The sequence below is a fragment of the Balaenoptera ricei genome, chromosome 3, assembly GCF_028023285.1.
Source record: "Balaenoptera ricei isolate mBalRic1 chromosome 3, mBalRic1.hap2, whole genome shotgun sequence".
Classification (NCBI taxonomy): Eukaryota; Metazoa; Chordata; class Mammalia; order Artiodactyla; family Balaenopteridae; genus Balaenoptera; species Balaenoptera ricei.
The window spans coordinates 9,169,694-9,186,607 of record NC_082641.1 but is presented as its reverse complement, the minus strand read 5'-3'; the positions used below and the strand labels follow the sequence as shown (position 1 = coordinate 9,186,607).

The 16,914-nt window shown below is 44.3% G+C and overlaps 1 protein-coding gene across 5 annotated transcripts in view; it reads left to right on the top strand.

Moving 5' to 3' along the window:
- The window catches only part of CTNND2 (catenin delta 2), a 938,382-nt gene that overhangs the window by 704,879 nt on the left and 216,589 nt on the right, over positions 1–16,914 (top strand). For all 5 annotated transcript variants that reach the window (XM_059916116.1, XM_059916114.1, XM_059916118.1 and 2 more), the window contains one exon: positions 2,923–3,136. In XM_059916116.1, the coding sequence (XP_059772099.1) occupies positions 2,923–3,136 (214 nt within the window). The remainder of the gene's footprint in view (positions 1–2,922; positions 3,137–16,914) is intronic.

Below are 16,914 nucleotides of genomic sequence, written 5' to 3'. Positions count from 1 at the left end.
TGGCTTCAGAAAACTGAAGTAGGATTCTCATATGCTTAGGTAAAATTCAGTCCCAATAAAACAAAAGTTTTTTTATATTGATGATCCGGTGACCCTCAAAATAAGAGCAAATGAAAAAGTTTATCATCTTATTTGTGTTGCTCTAAATGGGTTAAAATAGGATTGAAGGTTTCATTATAAATTTGGGTATATGGCATTCATTAGGGTCACACTGAAAACAGCATTTTCTCATACATTAAGAATTGATATTGCCTTCATTTTGAATACATTTTCCCTTTTAAAGCTTTGGAATAGTATTTTAATAGCTTAATTCATTAAGTTATATAAATGGGAAATATATTATCATAAATTAGGAATCTTAACTATAATATACAGAATAACTAAGGTAGAGAGATGGATTTACTGTACCATTTACCTTTAATACATAACCAATTGGTGAACTGTAAGAATGGCTTTATTACCACTTTTATAATAGTTTCATCATTATTAAACTAATTGAACCTAGATAATTTTAACGTACAGCACATACATGCAAACACAAACACACTGAGAAAATGACATTCATAGTTTAACCTTTTTTGTACAAGTGGAAATAAAAATAAAATGCATGTGTTAAAGCTCAGATGTATTTACGGGACACGTGTATAGCAATAGACTTCATCTCTCTTGGGTGAGTACCAAGCAGGCCCTGGGTCAAACTGTAAGTTGAGAAAAAGTGGTTTTCTGATCCTTTGGTAGCTTTTTCTAATTGCCCCAATGGTCCCTTTAGCCACCTTCCACCGGTGCTGTCACCAATGCAGACTGTACAGGCACCTTGGGGACATGAACGCCTGTCTCTACACCCCTGTCCCCCTCTGGGGGTGGAGGTGTGTGGAGGTCTCCTCTCCTCTCCTCTGTCCCTGGTCCTGATCTCACAGGAGGTGTGATACCACAGTCATATTTTCTAAATTAGGGACTTAGAGTCCATGAGTTCTGGGAGGATTTCAACTTGCTCTGTTTTCATTTGGTTGATGGATGAAAATAATTCCTCCAGGCATATTCTGAATCATGAGATGGTCCACTTTATGTGTGAGACATGCATCCTCATTTTTTTGTAAGCTGGTCCCAGAAGAGCTGCAGTAGCCCCTTGGAGACATTCTTAGATGTTTACAAAAGGGTTTTTTGTTTGTTTTGTTTTCCTTTAAAGAGGAATATTACTCAGTTTTGAGTTAGCTGACCTGAGAAAGAAACACTGCTGTAACAAGTAATCCACGCTCCCTCCGCATTTACTCAAATACTTACTGAACTTCTACTATGTGCCTGGCATTGCACTTGGAGGAGGGATGGGGATCTACCAATGAACAAGACAAAGAGACTTGCCTTCCAAGAATATACATTCTAGCAGAAGACAGACAATAACAAGAAACGTAATAAAGAAGTTAGGACAAATGCTATGAAGGATTCTATGATAGATTAAGGTGAAACAAGACTGCTGGATTAGGGAGGTGGTGTGATTCAGATGGCAATTTTAAATAGTGTAGCTGAGTGGCCTCCTGGAGAGCATGGCACTGGAGCACCGTTGAAAGAGTCTGGGGATCCAGCCCTGTGCCCCTGCACATCTATGGGATGAATGAGTTTTCTGTAATCAGAAAACTAAGTAGGGAAGGTGTCAGATTATATCCATTCATGCCAAATTACAATTCTTCAACCCCTGAGGGATATTGAGGTTAAAAAAAGGAAAGAATATTACTGAGTATTACTGAGTGAATTGTATGTATTCTTCTTCCAAATGCAGAGATATTCAAATACAGCTCTGCTAATGAAAACTCCATGAAATGGTCTGTATGTTAACTAGACAATTTGTTTGCAGTCTAAATTTTGAAATGGGTCTGGCTATTAAAGGACAGCAAGGAGAAAACACATCTGGAAACATAGCGCAAGGGCTTCTTTTTTTTTCATTTACTTATTTAAAATAAAAAAAAAATTTTTCTTTGGGTAAAAAGAACACCCAAATGTAATATTATTTTACTGTTGTTATTAATCAAATACCTACGTTATGCAGAACATGACTTGGTCCTAGTGTTCAGACCAGCTGCCATTGTGGGTGACATTCTTAGTTTCCAGGTCTTCTCAGATGAAAAGACTTGTGTCATTTCTGGTTTTTCATTTGGCTTCTGGTTCCTTTGAAAGGTTGGGAGCATTCCCCTATTAAGCATAATTTTCACATTTTGTACAGCAATCCTGCAGCCCTTTAAGACAGCGGTTACATTTAATAAGTCTTAGGAGTGAGAAGCATTCTTTTGCCCGTCCATCTGCTTCATGTCCTGAGTATGTGGCATTTTGTTTTTAAAGATTGATTGATTGATTGATTGATTTCTATGTTGGGTTTTCGTTTCTGTGCAAGGGCTTTCTCTAGTTGCCGCAAGCGGGGGCCACTCTTCATCGCGGTGAGCGGGCCTCTCACTATCGCGGCCTCTCTTGTTGCGGAGCATAGGCTCCAGACGCGCAGGCTCAGTAGTTGTGGCTCACAGGCCCAGTTGCTCCGCGGCATGTGGGATCCTCCCAGACCAGGGCTCGAACCCGTGTCCCCTGCATTAGCAGGCAGATTCTCAACCACTGTGCCACCAGGGAAGCCCGTGGCATATTTTTATAGAGAGAAATGGCTGAGACACCCATTAGGAGGTTAAAATCACCTTTTCAAAATTCTGCACCTCGAAAGGAAATGCATTTGAATTTTTATTGGTAGGATATTAAAACAAGTAAAAGCAACAGAATCTAAAGAGAGCAATAATTTGTTTTCTTTTCACTTTGTAAAAGGCCTTCATTCAGTTCAGCATAATTAATTGTATTGATAGCAACTACCTCATATGGGAAACCTGTTGGGGTTTAAATAGTGAAATCATCCTCTCTAAGGCAACCTTCCTTTCTCCTTTGCTCTTTCAGATAAGGAGACAAGGAGGTATTCAGCTCCTGGTGGACCTGCTGGACCACCGGATGACGGAAGTCCACCGTAGTGCCTGTGGGGCGTTGAGAAACTTGGTGTATGGGAAAGCCAACGATGACAACAAAATCGCCCTGAAGAACTGTGGCGGCATCCCGGCGCTGGTCAGGTTGCTCCGCAAGACCACCGACTTGGAGATCCGGGAGCTGGTCACAGGTCAGAATCCTTATTAACAGCATGACTGACTCTCAGATAAATTTCCCATCATCCAGCACGGTCGCAATGTGCTCACCAAGTATTATGGTCCCGGCCTCTCTGAGAGCTAATAACACCAGTCGTCCCGATGTGTCTCTGTAAATAACAAATGTGAATGAAAGGGTACCAGGTGTCACGCCGGTAGATGGGTCATATTAAATAACTAGCATCCAGTAAACATAACCCTCCTAAAATTCAATGACCGTATTTCAGTCTTTGTCATTTGATTTAGAAGTAGTTGACATCTTACAATACCCATGGGTCATCATTAGAATGACATTAATCATAATTGATGAAAGGACAGGGCATGTGAGTTATTGGTAATCAGGTGTATATTTCTGGCTTGGAGTGTGGTTAACAATAGAGAGCTTATTGTACTTAGCAGTTAATTTCTTGGATAAAATATTTATGCCTAGTAAAAGCCCCCAGGTTATATAATATTACAGATTAAGGAATTTCTCAAAAGTGATCATGAGAGAAAGCCTTTCCATGAGCATAGGACTTTGGAGTTTTGTGAAATGGACATAATTATGGTAACTACCTTATAGAGCCATAGGATTAATCAATGAAAAAATGTAAAGCATTTAGCACATGCCTTTGTGGAATATGTATGGATACAGGAAACATTAGTCATTTGCTATTGCCCCTCACTTTTTAAATGTGCAGTTTTACTTGTTGGAGGGCTATGGGTATCGGTGGTCTCGGTACAGAATTTCAAATCACTCTTCTTGATTATATATATAAATGCATATATTGCTGTTCTATGTGATAGTTGTTTTCTGGCTCATCAAAGTACTCCTTCAAGTATTTGGCAAGGGGATTGCAAGGTTGACTCTCAGAGAAGGATCTTTTAATTATCCATGATTCCACTGACCTTCTGTCTCGACTCTAAAAGTTCCTTGAAACTATGCTGATGAGCATATGCACACCTGCTCATTTAAGAAAATACATTACCGAAGCTAGAGTCATAAATACTTGTTCATTCTTGGGTCAGGACTCCCAGCTGCAGCATATTTTCTTTAATTTACACCCTTTAAGATTATTGTCACATCTCCTTTGCACTCTTAGCTAAATTAGAACTAGACTCCCAATTTTTTTTCCTTTTGTTTTTTCTTTTTCCTTTTTTTCTTTTCTTTTTTTTCTTTAAGTGGAGGATTGTCTTTGTGGGGAAAAAAAAAAGTTGTCAAGGGTTGTGTTATGATAGTAATGTTTCACACTAAAGTAGCATGGGGTGACATGGTTAGGGAAGGAAAAACTGTTGTTATGCACATATTATGATGTGTAGGATAGTTTGGGGATGAGTGAAATAACTGAAAGCATACCCTGCCATTAAAGTTATGGACACCTGTGCTTATTTTTATGGATCATGTTTAAACTGGAAATGCCTGCAAGTGAAAGGACTCAACGTGCATGATGGAAAACAAACACCATGGTGCTTCCGTGCATTGGCTTCCTTACCAGTGGATGTATGAGGCCAACACAACTAAAGGAACACCCTGCTGTGTACTTACGCATCCATTTCCTGATTTGAAAAGAATTGGATTCTACCAAAATTTGGATTTGCTCCAGCACAAATCCCTTGTCTTGAAGCACTCTCTGTGGTGGCTTATCTCATTGCCAGAGAAACTCAGCCCCATGCAAAAGGTTGAGGAGTTGATGGCTTCAATCAGAAAGGAGATGGCAGCAGTGCCTGTGCCCCATGACGCTGTCTACCGCAGCACATCCTGCGCTTCTTGTGATATTTGAAGCTGCTATGAAAGAAACGAAGGCTGGCGCCTCCCTTGCCTTTAGCTCTGCTTCTGACAGATGCTGGGTGTCACTCATTATGTGCCCCTGAGCAGCATCAAAAATTTCTGTGTGAGCCCCATTTGGAGACATCAAAGGCAGAGAAACTCTTCAGAATGTCCACAAGTTTCCTTTCCTGGTGAAGCTTCGGCTGTAGGAAAGATGCTTGGACTTGTTATACCTAGAAAGCGTATGCCTCTTATTCTGCTCCTTTTGAGGAGAACAAAAGTTTGCACCCATTATCAAATCATGACCCACTGTTTCCTGATCAGCATGAGCCTGTGGCCCAGACTCTCTCCTAGAAAAAAATGCTGTCTTCTGCCATGACGCCATCCAAGCCATCAGAGCCGAATGGATTCAGCGTGACAGTGGTTGCTACTTCAATAGATGTTTTCTGCCTTTCCAGAGGCAGGGTCTTATTGTGCCCGGCTGAACTTCAGGCATGAATTTCACCTTTTTCAAAGAAAACTAGGTTGTCAAAACATTTAGACTGGCTGAAGCTCCTGGTTTTGGGAATTGCCACGGTGGATGCTGTTGAAAAACAACAAGCACGTTGGCCAAGCTACCCCTCTAGGAAAGGAAGTCTGAGGCAAGCATCTAGGAGAGCAATCCAGCATGGAAGGAATCGCCCCCGCAGGTCAGTCTTTAGTGACAAAGCCTTCTAAATTTCCACGCTCGTGGAAACCTGGGGCCGCCTGGAAGCCTGCCAGACTCGCTGATTTCCATTTAAATGGAGTGGCAAGATGCAAATCTAGCCAAAGCTGACTCCACTGCCTGAAGAAAAAGTCAAATGAGGCGAAGGGATTCACCTCCGAGAGGCTTAGAGAGTCATTTTCATCTTCAGCACCAGCCATGGTCAACCGCCAAAGTGAGCTGTGAGAGCTGGGATTCCGCTGGCTCCCGCAGAGCTTTGAGAAGCCACGATTTTAGTACCGCCAACCCAATTTAACTTCAAGGTTTTCCAGTCCTCCATTTCTCTTATGTGTTATCCTCTTTCCTCTCCTCTGAGAGTCTTGGACTCGGCTTCTGTGCACTGGTGCCGAATCGAATCTCGGAGACAGAGTTTTGGGTGAAGTAGAAAAGAATAGCTTTATTGCTTTGCCAGGCCAAGGGGACACAGCAGGCTCCTGTGTGTCCCCGTGCATCCTAACCCAGGGGCATTTGGTGAGGAGTTTTATAGCCATAGTTCAAAGGTGGGGTTGCTGATAAGATTAGGGTGTGTGCAGGGCCTGCACTCCTTTCATCTGGTCTCAGGCGATCTTCTTGATGAGCTTCTCTGGTTCCTTTTAATCTGGCCTCAGGTGGTCTTCTCGAGAATGAAGAATGCTGGCATCTTCCATTTATTGGGGGTTTTAATTCTATAAAGAGCTCAAAAGATATCGTTATGTATATTCCTTGAGGTGAACCAGCGCCCTGCCCCAATGCTGCACTGTTGATTCTTGGCTGTTCCTCCCTTGTCTCTATGTTCCCTCCCTTCTCTGATTAGCAAATGTTTGAATCTGCCCTTTGGGACCCAGGGAAGGTCATGGAAGCTGCAGTCCGTTCCCTACAAACAAGGAACGGGGCCGGGGCAGGGAGAGGGGGACACAGAAAGGCTTCCGTGCCTAGGAGCCCCACCGGGTCCTGCTCGGTTTCAGTCTCTGCCCAAGTGTGATGAACTTTCTCCTCCAGTAAGCCTTCCTCTGTGAGTGCGGGCCTTTCGCTCATTCCTTAGCTGCTCATTTCTCAAATGCTTTTGAATGTCTGTGGGCATCGGGTGTGTGCTAAGCCTTGGACATCTGCACGTGCAGGCTTGGCGGTCAGCTAACCCACACCAGCACAGCCACCTTGATGCTTCTGCCAGCGCCTGCTGTAATGGTTGGGGACCCTGCTGTGAACTGTCACACCCTGGCGTTACTGGCTGCTAATCATTAAAAGAGATGTCCTAGCAAACGTGTCCATGTTTTAGAAGCTTAACTAGATGAGCATAAAAAGAGGTGATGGCGGGCTTCCCTGGTGGCACAGTGGTTAAGAGTCTGCCTGCCAACGCAGGGGACACGGGTTCGAGCCCTTGTCCGGGGAGATCCTACATGCCGCGGAGCAACTAAGCCCGTGTGCCACAACTACTGAGCCGGCGTGCCACAACTACTGAAGCCCATGCGCCTAGAGCCCGTGCTCCTCAACAAGAGAAGCCACTGCAGTGAGAAGCCCGCGCACCACAACGAAGAGTAGCCCCCACTCGCCACAACTAGAGAAAAGCCCGCGCGCAGCAACGAAGACCCAACGCAGCCAAAAATAAATAAATAAATTTATGGAAAAAAAAAGAGGTGGTGGCTTTGGAGGGTGGAGTAGAGGGTAAAAGGATCACTTCAGTTCTGTTGTCACAAGGACCCTCCTCAAAACCTTTTTGGAATTAGGTTAGAAACTTGTGCATGGATCAAAAAAACAGTGATTCAAACCAAACAACTCTGCCCATTACTTCCTTTGTAATTCTTTGGCAGACCTAATCGTTCAGCAAGGAATAAAGACATCCCAGGCCCCTCTAGTACACGAAGTTTTTTCTGTTGTATTTTCCTTCCTGCCTGTTAGTGAATTTGTGAAAACAGGTGTGCATTGAAAAAAAAATTATAGAGGAAGGGAGGGTGACAGACGCTTTGAATTTGTCTCTAGATATTTACAAACTAGGATGTTTTGTAAACAAACGTTCGAAAGAACAATTTTAGTGATTTAAAAAAAATAAAGCATGTTTATAAACCAGACTTTAGATTAGACTTAAGCTCTATATCCAGAAGGATCGAGAGCAACAAATTATAAACAATAAAAGACTAAAAGAACTAAATGACTTTGCAGAACTTTACATTATTTACTGAGTATTCCTTGGCAAACAGTTTGAACAATAATAAAATGTTAAAAATTGAGGTATTTACATGCATTTACATTCAACACCTAACCATGCTTGCTTAAAAAAAACAGCTGCCTGTTTGCACTTCAGTATCTATTCATAGCAGAATATATTTTGCCACTGCCTGTTAGGCCTTGCAATAAATAATTTTCTTCCTATGCAATAATTACTGTGAGATGATGATCAGAATTTTATTTAAATCCAGTTGAAGCTATTTTATGCTGGCCATTACTTGAAATGTTCCTAAGCAAATAAACCTTGATTAGAACTGCTGCCTGTTCTTTGGGCTTGACTAATGCAATTTTTCTCTCCCTAAAGATGGAAATAACCTAAATTTTGAAATGCCCAACTAAAGATTTCAGAATGCTTTACAAATCATAATAAAACAATCTTTATTAAACCATAAAACTTAATAAATAAGTTTTATTTCGGTTGAAAGCAAGTGTCCTTAAGAGTTCTACTTCTCCAAGAGCAGAGTGTATTTTTTCATTTTATGCTTCGTGTACCCAAATAGTCTTTTCTTTTAATTAAGGAGACAGGCCTCAGTTTAACTATTTTACTTACTAGCATTAGGTCATTTGATTTAATGCCTAGTCTCCAAAGGGCTCCAAAGTTGAGTTATATGCCCTCAAAATTCATATGTTGAAGTCCTAACCCATAGACCCTCAAAACGTGACTCAGATGTAATTAGTTAAGTTAGGATGCTAGAGTAGGATAGGCCCCTAATCTGATATAGCTGATGTCTTTATGAAAAAAGGAAATTTGGACACAGACACATACAGGGGGAATGCCATGTGAAGATGAAGGCAGAGATCGAGGTGATACTTCTACAAGCCAAGGAACACCAAAGATTCCCAGTAAACCACCAGAAACCAGGAGAAAGGCATGGTCAGATTCTCCCTCACAGCCTCAGAAGGAACCAAGCCTGCTGACACCTTGATCTTGGATTTCTAGCCTCCAAAACCATGAGTCTGGTAGACAAAGTGTAAATATTACTAAATATTATCTCTACTGCCGATGGAAGCCAGGTTGGAGGCACTACTCTGTGTCTGTTAGCCAGTGGGCTTACTATTTCAAAAGAACTCTGGGGTGTAACAAATACCCTTTATGGAAGGAGACATTGGAACAGAGGAGAAGCATTTTTCCCCACTAACATCCTCCAGCCTTTTTTTTTTTCTCTTATTTTATTTCTGTGATCAGCCAGAGGCATGGCTCATCTCTCCAAAGCAGGAGGCAAGCATTTTGTCAAAGTAGCCTTTCTTCCATCTTCCTGGGGCTTTTTGGTCTTCACCTGGGACTCCTGGTGGGCATTTTATAAATTATACCAAGCGGTACTGAAATGGGTCAGAATAGCACATTATTTCAGTCAATCCGGGGTCACTGTCTTCCCAAGATTTAAAATTAAAACCCAGATTTATTTCTTATCCCACATAATGTCCAGCCATGTTATCCAACATAGCATATCAGAGGTTTTGCAATAATGTTAAGCATCATCATAAAGATAAAAATGAACAGAGACATTCAAGTAATGAAATGCCAGCAATGTAGAGATGCTTTGAATTTTAATATAATCCCCACCAAATACCAAATTCCCAAGGAGAAATTAAAAATCAAAGTTTAAATCCACTTTCATGTTGAAGTCCAAAGACATTAAAGTTCAAAAGAATTAAAGCCTAAAAATCAATATCTCTTGGCATTGTGTGTTAAAGTTCAAAGACCACAATTCTTAAGTTAACTAAAGTGTAAAAACCATCCTCCCCAACTTCTTTATTCTGCATAGTCTCTGCCAGAAGGGTTCTCTGGGGTTTGGTTTCTTCAGCAACAGGGGCTACCTCACACTGGAACTGGTGACATACTTGCAGGGGCCTCAGAAGATGCATTATTTCAGTGTCAGCTCCCACTCATCTCACTGTTTAAGGATGTGAACCCTGGCGTGTGCCCATCACCTTTAAGAAAGAAGCCACCCTCGGCCCTCAAGAACGGTTATCCCAGACATAGGTGGGTACCCAGGACCAGCCAGAGTCAAGGCCATGGCAGTCACTTACTGAAGTCCGTATTGATTACCTATTGCCGCTACAACAAATTTCCACAAATTGAGCCCTTAAAACAATGCAAATTTATTATCTTCCAGTTCTGGAGGTTAGAAGTCCAACACAAGTCTCACTGGGCTAAAATGGCTAAAATCAAGGTGTCAACAGGACTGTGTTCCTTTCTGGAGACTTTAGGGGGGACAGGCCTTGCCTTTTCCAGCTTCTAGAGGCCATCCACATCCCTTAACTGTGACCCACTTCCTCTGCTTTCAAAACTGGCAACATGGCATCACTGGTGAGTCTTCCACAGTCACATGTCCCATGACTGCCGCCTGGGATGGTCCCCTGCTTTTAAGGACCCACGTAACTAGATTGGGCCCACCGGCATCTCCAGGAGCCTCTCCTCATCTCAAGATCCTTAAATTAATCGCAGCTTCAGAGTCCCTTTTGGCATATAAGGTAACGTATTCACAGGTTCTGGGGGTTAGGATGTGGACATTGTTGGAGGACCATTATTTTGCCAGCCACAGTATCAGAGGAAAGATGAGTAAATGAAGATCTCCTTGGATTCGGTGAGTCCGATGAGGCCAGTCTGGTGGTACCGGCTTCCAGAGTCCACAATGGGTGAACTTAAATTGACTCAGGAGAAAAAAATCCCAGCAAAAGGTTAATCTAGGTGTTATGCATTCATGCATATAGTCCCCTCTTTGGGAAATTGGAATTGCATACGTCGCTGCCCTCTTGGAACATTTAGATGCCTTCACCAGGTGTGTCAGGTGGGGTTTGAGCAGAGAAGCATGAGCAGACTGAGTGGTATGGAGAAAGGGATTCATTATCAGAACGAGACCTGACATCCCAGCAGGAGCTGGTGAAGAAGTCTGCGGAAGGCTGTACCTCTGTGTCTGTTGCTGGGGCTGAAGTTGACGTAGGTCGGCAGGTAAAGATGAGGAAGGAAAGCTGATTATGAAGCAGGGGAGAGCGAGGGCCAGCGGGCACCCGTGAGGACAGCCTGACGCCCTCTTCTGCCTCTCCTTGGCTTCACACTGGCTACATGAGAGACGCACGACAGCTGGCGCCCTTTGCCATAGCCCTTTGCCTGGCCCAGGACATGGGGAAGCACGGTGCCCCCCAGCCTCCAGAGTTCACCGCCTGCTTCTTCCCCGAACCTTCCAGATTGCCTGCAGATTTCTCCCCTGCCGACCTCAACCTGGAACGTGCAGGGACGGGACTTCTGGGAGGCGTGGCTGCAGCTCTGCGGGGTGACACAGCACAGACCCACCACAGCACGTGTCATCAGAGGGGGCTCCTTTCCCTTCCTACGTGCCTGCAACCTTTGACTGTTCATTTCCTCTTTGGGAGTTGGGTGTCTCAGCTCTGCGCCGAGGGCGTGCGTGCCGTCTGATGACATGCCTTCCGCGCTCACTTGTTCACAGATGTCTCTCAACCCTGCGCCACACAGCTCTTTCCCTGCTGTGTACTTTGTGAAATCGCCTAGCCCCAGGCAGGGTGCGGAATCACCCTCCAAAGATTCCCAGACTGAAGACACTCTTTCTTTTTTTTTTTTAAGTTTTTTTTTTTTTTTTTTGGATGTGGACCATTTTTAAAGTCTTTATTGAAGTTGTTACAACGTTGCTTCTGTTTTATGTTTTGGTTTTTTGGCCACGAGCCACGTGGGATCTTAGCTCCCCGACCAGGGATCGAACCCGCACCCCCCTGTATTGGAAGGGGAAGTCTTAACCACTGGACCGCCCAGGAAGTCCCTGAAGACACTGTTGATGTCGCTGAAAAGGGTGCTTCCAGGAGCACCTCTGCTCTGTGCTCCTCAAGTCTCTGTCTCTGTTCATCTTCTGGGCCCTGAGATCCACGTCTTCCTTTTAACCGCTGTGATGGGATGCATGTCTGCGAAGCATTCCCCTCTGCTCGTGCCCCCTACCTTTCAGGAGAACTCAGTTGAGTTTCCACCTGTTACACCGTCTTCCTCGGTTGGACACTCTGCTTCCCAGCATGCGTAGGGAGAGCATTGCTTGCTGGAATTGAGTTCTGCGTTCCCTTGACTTTCCCTTTGCCCTTGAACCTGAAAGCACTCTAGCAGCGACGTGCTCTTCTAACATTCCTCTAGATTCCAGAACAGGAATTGGCAAACTTTTTCTGTAAAGGGCCAGATGGTGACTGTTTTAGCCTGTAGGCCATAGAGTCTCTGCTACAACTATTGAGTTCTAATACAGGGTGAAAGCAGCTGTAGACAATACGTAAACAAATGGGCGTGGCTATGTTTTAATAAAACATTATACATAAAAGCAAGTGGCTGGCACCCAGGTCATAGTTCGCAGGACCCTCTATTGCCCCGTCTCTTCCACAGCCAAGTTCAGAAGGCAATAAAGAGGGAAGCCACCTCATCAACTCCTTACTGTAAGGGGTCAGATTGGAGGCCAGGCTGCAGGTTTGTTTGCCCAGCAGCTTTGCTAATCCAGAAGCTCAGAATTAGGCAGAGGTATCCACCAGCGCACAGGCTGCAGAGGGACCAGGACAGCCTTCCTCCCCCGCCACCAGCCTCCAGGGACCCATCCCGTGGAGCCCAGGGGAACCAGAGTTCCCCGTGGCCACTCATTCCCGAGAGGAAGAAGGACGGAGCTGAATCAAGCCCCGCGTGCCCACTGACTTATTTGAATCAGTCCCCTGCACTCCCGGGGAAGAAGGAGTGAGGGGTGTGGTGTTTTACATTAATTGGGCTCCATTCAGAGAAAGGAAACAACAGCCCTGGGGAAGACTCATTCCCCACCAACCCACTGCTGTGAATTCTAATGGATCCCTGAAGGCGAGAAGAAATCAGTGTTTGTGCTTCGTCTGCCTCTTGACCCCAGCTCATCTCCTAACCAACTTTGTATCTCACACATTTTTTATAGAGATGTCTGCTCTTATCCTCTGTCATTTTAACCATTTTCAGGGTTACCTCTCTCTATAGTCGATTGCCCAATTATATCCAAATATATATATATATCCAAAAGACAAAAACAAACCTCAGCACTAGTTCTGATTTCTGATTTCCTCTCCAACCAGACCTAATCAAATTAGGAAATTAAGACCATTAACTTCTTGCCCACCCCTACTCTTAGTCCTAGAGACTGAAGGAGGTCTGTAGGCCGTGGGTCTAATTTATTCATTAAACAAATGCTTGTGGAGTGTCTACTATGTGGCAGTGAGGTTTAGGTGCTTGGCATATAGGAATAAGTACCCAGGTACCTTCTAGCCAGAGACCATCTCTAGGGTATGGCGCTCCTCCTAATGGCCAAGATGGTGGTACCTGTGCTCCAGGGAGCTGGATGGAGAAAGAGAGAAAAAAAGGGCACAGTTGGGAGAGATTGTGGACTTCAGTTGATTTCGAAGTAAAGAAGTGAACTATAGCAAGACTTTAAGTGTAATTTCAATATGCATCAACAGAACCATTGCAGAATGTTTCAAGCTAGGAACTCAGAGGCCTGCCCCCATAGAGCTTATGTTGCAGTGGACAAGACAGATAATAAACCTATAATTTCAGGGAGTGGCAAGTACCGTGATGAAAAATGAAGCAGGCTAAGGAGATCAGAAAGTGATGGGAATTTATTACTTGGAATGAAGCTCAGCTTAAAAAAATGAAAAGCCCCAAATAAAGCTGTGTTCACTAAGATGGACGTTTCTTTCTCTCTCCCGTAAATGAAGTCTGAAGGTTGTAGGTGATGACACAGCTGTGTCCCATAGTCTTTAGAAACCCAGCCTCCTTCCCGGCATAGATCACATTCTTTAGGGAGTGGCTCTCTTATTAACGACCAAGATAGTGGCACCTGTGTTCCAATGAGCAAGACATTTTGATATACAGTGTTTTAAAGGAGTTTATGCTTCCTTATGTTATGGTAAGATAAGACGTTGACTGTAAATCAGTTCTACAACCCTTCTGTATTACACGTTCCATAGGGCAGAACACCAGTGAGTGTATCTAAAGCTGTCATGTCACATTATTTCCTGTGTATTACATTCTTCCTGCTCCTCAACGTGCCTAACCTAAGAATCAGGGTATTCTCTGCATTCTTGTATCCCCGAAAGGGATGAACAAACATTCCTCAATACCCACCACTTACCAATCATTGTGCTGGGTCCCCTGAGCCTGGAATTAAAGGAGTTGCTCTGTGTCACCGCTGGGCTCTGGTACATGCCTGGTCCTCTATTTCCAGTGCTTGTCTGCTTTACAACAATGATTTCCCAATCCCCACCCCCAGCAATCAAATACAGATTTCCAGGCCCAGGATCTCTATGGTAATAGCCTGGGACTCCACGTTTTTAATAAAATCCGACAGCAGTTCTCATGATCATGGATGTTTCAGGAGTATCACTTTCTATTCTCTCCAGGCCGACAGTTACCACTGTGGGTTAGGAGGCATGGACGTAATTTGAGAGATGCCAGAACAGTTTGTTGCTAATAGTAACTGAGTTATGAAAACATGTGCTCATTTAGCATTTTTTGCAAATTAGAAAGAATTTGAGGTTACCGCTTATTCTAATGTGCTTGCCCATGTGCGAGAGAAACAGTGGGGTGACTTCTAACAAACATAGCAGAAATGGCCTATAACAGTTCCCTAACTTACAGCCCGCAGTAAGCAACTGTTGTTGCTGGTACTGGGAGCTGGGATGGGGCTTGCCACTGTCACAGCCCTCTACTTCCCTGCAAAACCTTTTGAGGTTTCCTCAGGACCTCTGTGCACCCATCTGAGCCTATTGCATGAGTGCACCCCATTTTCCATGCTGCCGAGGTAACGTGTTGGATGTTCCCAGACTGTCTGAGGTTGTCTTCATTTTTCACTGCCATGATCACTGGTTGCTGATGACGTGAAACATACCCAAGCTTACCTACAATTAAGTTTCAGAGCACGCCAGCACGTCGGAAGGTTCAAAGGAAAGTATTGCCAGGGCCACTGTGTCTTGCTTTGTTTATTTGTCCGGATGGAAATGTACAGTGTGTTTTACTTGTTAGGTCTGACCGTGCATAACTGATTTGTGGCTCTACTTTGCAACCCACGAGTTACAAGTTAATTAGAAGCACTTTTCCCTAATTATATTTGAGAGTTTGCTCTATTTGTTCTACAATTATCACAAAAATTACATTAACTAGTGTTAACGAACACAAATCCCCACCTGATCCTGGAGGAGAGGAGAGAATTAAAGAATGTCTGCATCCCCAGACCAACACCTGGTTTCCTTCCCAGCAGATGTTTTTATTGTTATTCTCCACGAAATGGTCAAAACAAACTTCCTTCCTGGTTGTCCCTTAGAGCAGCAGTCCCCAGTCTTTTGGGCACCAGGGAATGGTTTCGTGGAAGACAATTTTCCTACGGACCGGGGGTGGGGGGGAGCGGGATGGTTTTGGGATGATTCAAGAACTTTGCATTTATTGTGCACTTTATTTCTATTATTATTACATCAGCTCCACTTCAGCTCATCAGACATTAGATCCCAGAGGTTGGGGACCCCTGCCTTAGAGGATGAAACTCAGCCTGGCAGGGAGAAGCTTCTGTTTGGGTTTGCGTGCACTGAATTATCTTCACAGAGCGACTTTCTCTTCCAGTGGGCTGCCCATCATGACTGAGGGTACATTTGCCATCACGGCAGCTGGGTGCCATTGACGAGGTGCCCCCCGCCCCCATGGGAATGCCCAGAAGAAGAATCTCTGTGAAATGATTTCTTAACGCAGGGACCTGTATCATAGAGACCGGTAATCCCAGAGAAATGAGGAAATTGTCCTTAGCAGGCAGGCTTCCCGTTCATCGCTTTCTTTCCTGGGTTCTCCAGTGTATACCTGAGCAACCCTGTGTGCAAGGTCAAGTGGATGACATGAAATATAAAAATGATGTAGGTATGAGCTGTGTCCCCAAGGAGTTGTCAGTCAAGTATGAGAGAGGAGACACATGGGTACAAAGTAAGCACCGAGAAAGAGCCATGAGAACTTACAGGAGCAAAGCGAATTCTCAGGCGAAGAGATCAAGAAAGACTTACTGAGGAAAGTAGTGTTTGAACAGTAGTCTCCCCTTATCCGAGGGTTCACCTCCACAGTTTCAGTTACCTGCAGTCAACCGTGGTCTGAAATTATTTAAAAATTCCAGAAATAAGCAACTGCTGATAAGTTTTAAATCGTGTGCCGTTCTGAGCAGTGTGATGAAATCTTCACGCCCGGAAGTGAATTGCCCCTTTGTCCAGCGTGTCCCGCCCATTAGTCACTTAGTAGGCGGCTGGGTTATCAGATGGACCGTCGGGGTAGCGCAATGCTTGTGTTTGAGTCACCCTTATTGTACTTCATAGTGGCCTCAAAGTGCAAGAGTAGTGATGCTGGCAATTCGGATATTCTCTTACCGTGCCTAACTTATAAATTAAACTTTATCATAGGTACATATGTATAGGAAGAAAACATGCTCTACGTAGGGCTCAGTACTGCCTGCGGTTTCAGGCATTCATCGGGCATCTTGGAACGAACGCATCCCCCTCAGACAAAGGGGTACGACTCTCATGGGTTCTAAAGATGGGCATGAGTTTGGCTTTCAGATAATTGTAGCAGGAGAATAAAACACGAGGCCAGAAGGTAGTGGGGTTAAAGCTCCCCTAGGTGATCCTAGACTCACCTCTCCTCCAATGAACCGAGTGCGTCACCCCCGCGCATGCGTGGGAGAGCGTGCGCGCTACCCCACACCCGCAGAGTCAGTCCCTTCTGTATCTCTGTTGTTGCCCCTCTCCTCGCCTCAAGGCCCAAGGCCGCCTGCTTCAAACAGTTCTGGTTTTCTCTCTCCATCCATGTGTACCTTTTAATCTCTTACCCTTCTAGAAGCCGAGCGCCTTTCGCGGGGAGGGCATCCTCAGGACGGTGCTTTACCATTCTCTATGTAACTTGATCTGCTTCACCTGAATATTGATGGAGGTCCTCCCAGGGCCAGCATTGTTCCCTTCAATGAGAAACAACGTGCACACGCTCTTAATTCACAAACAAACAGTCATCAGGAATTAATTTACTATGCAAATGACAGCTG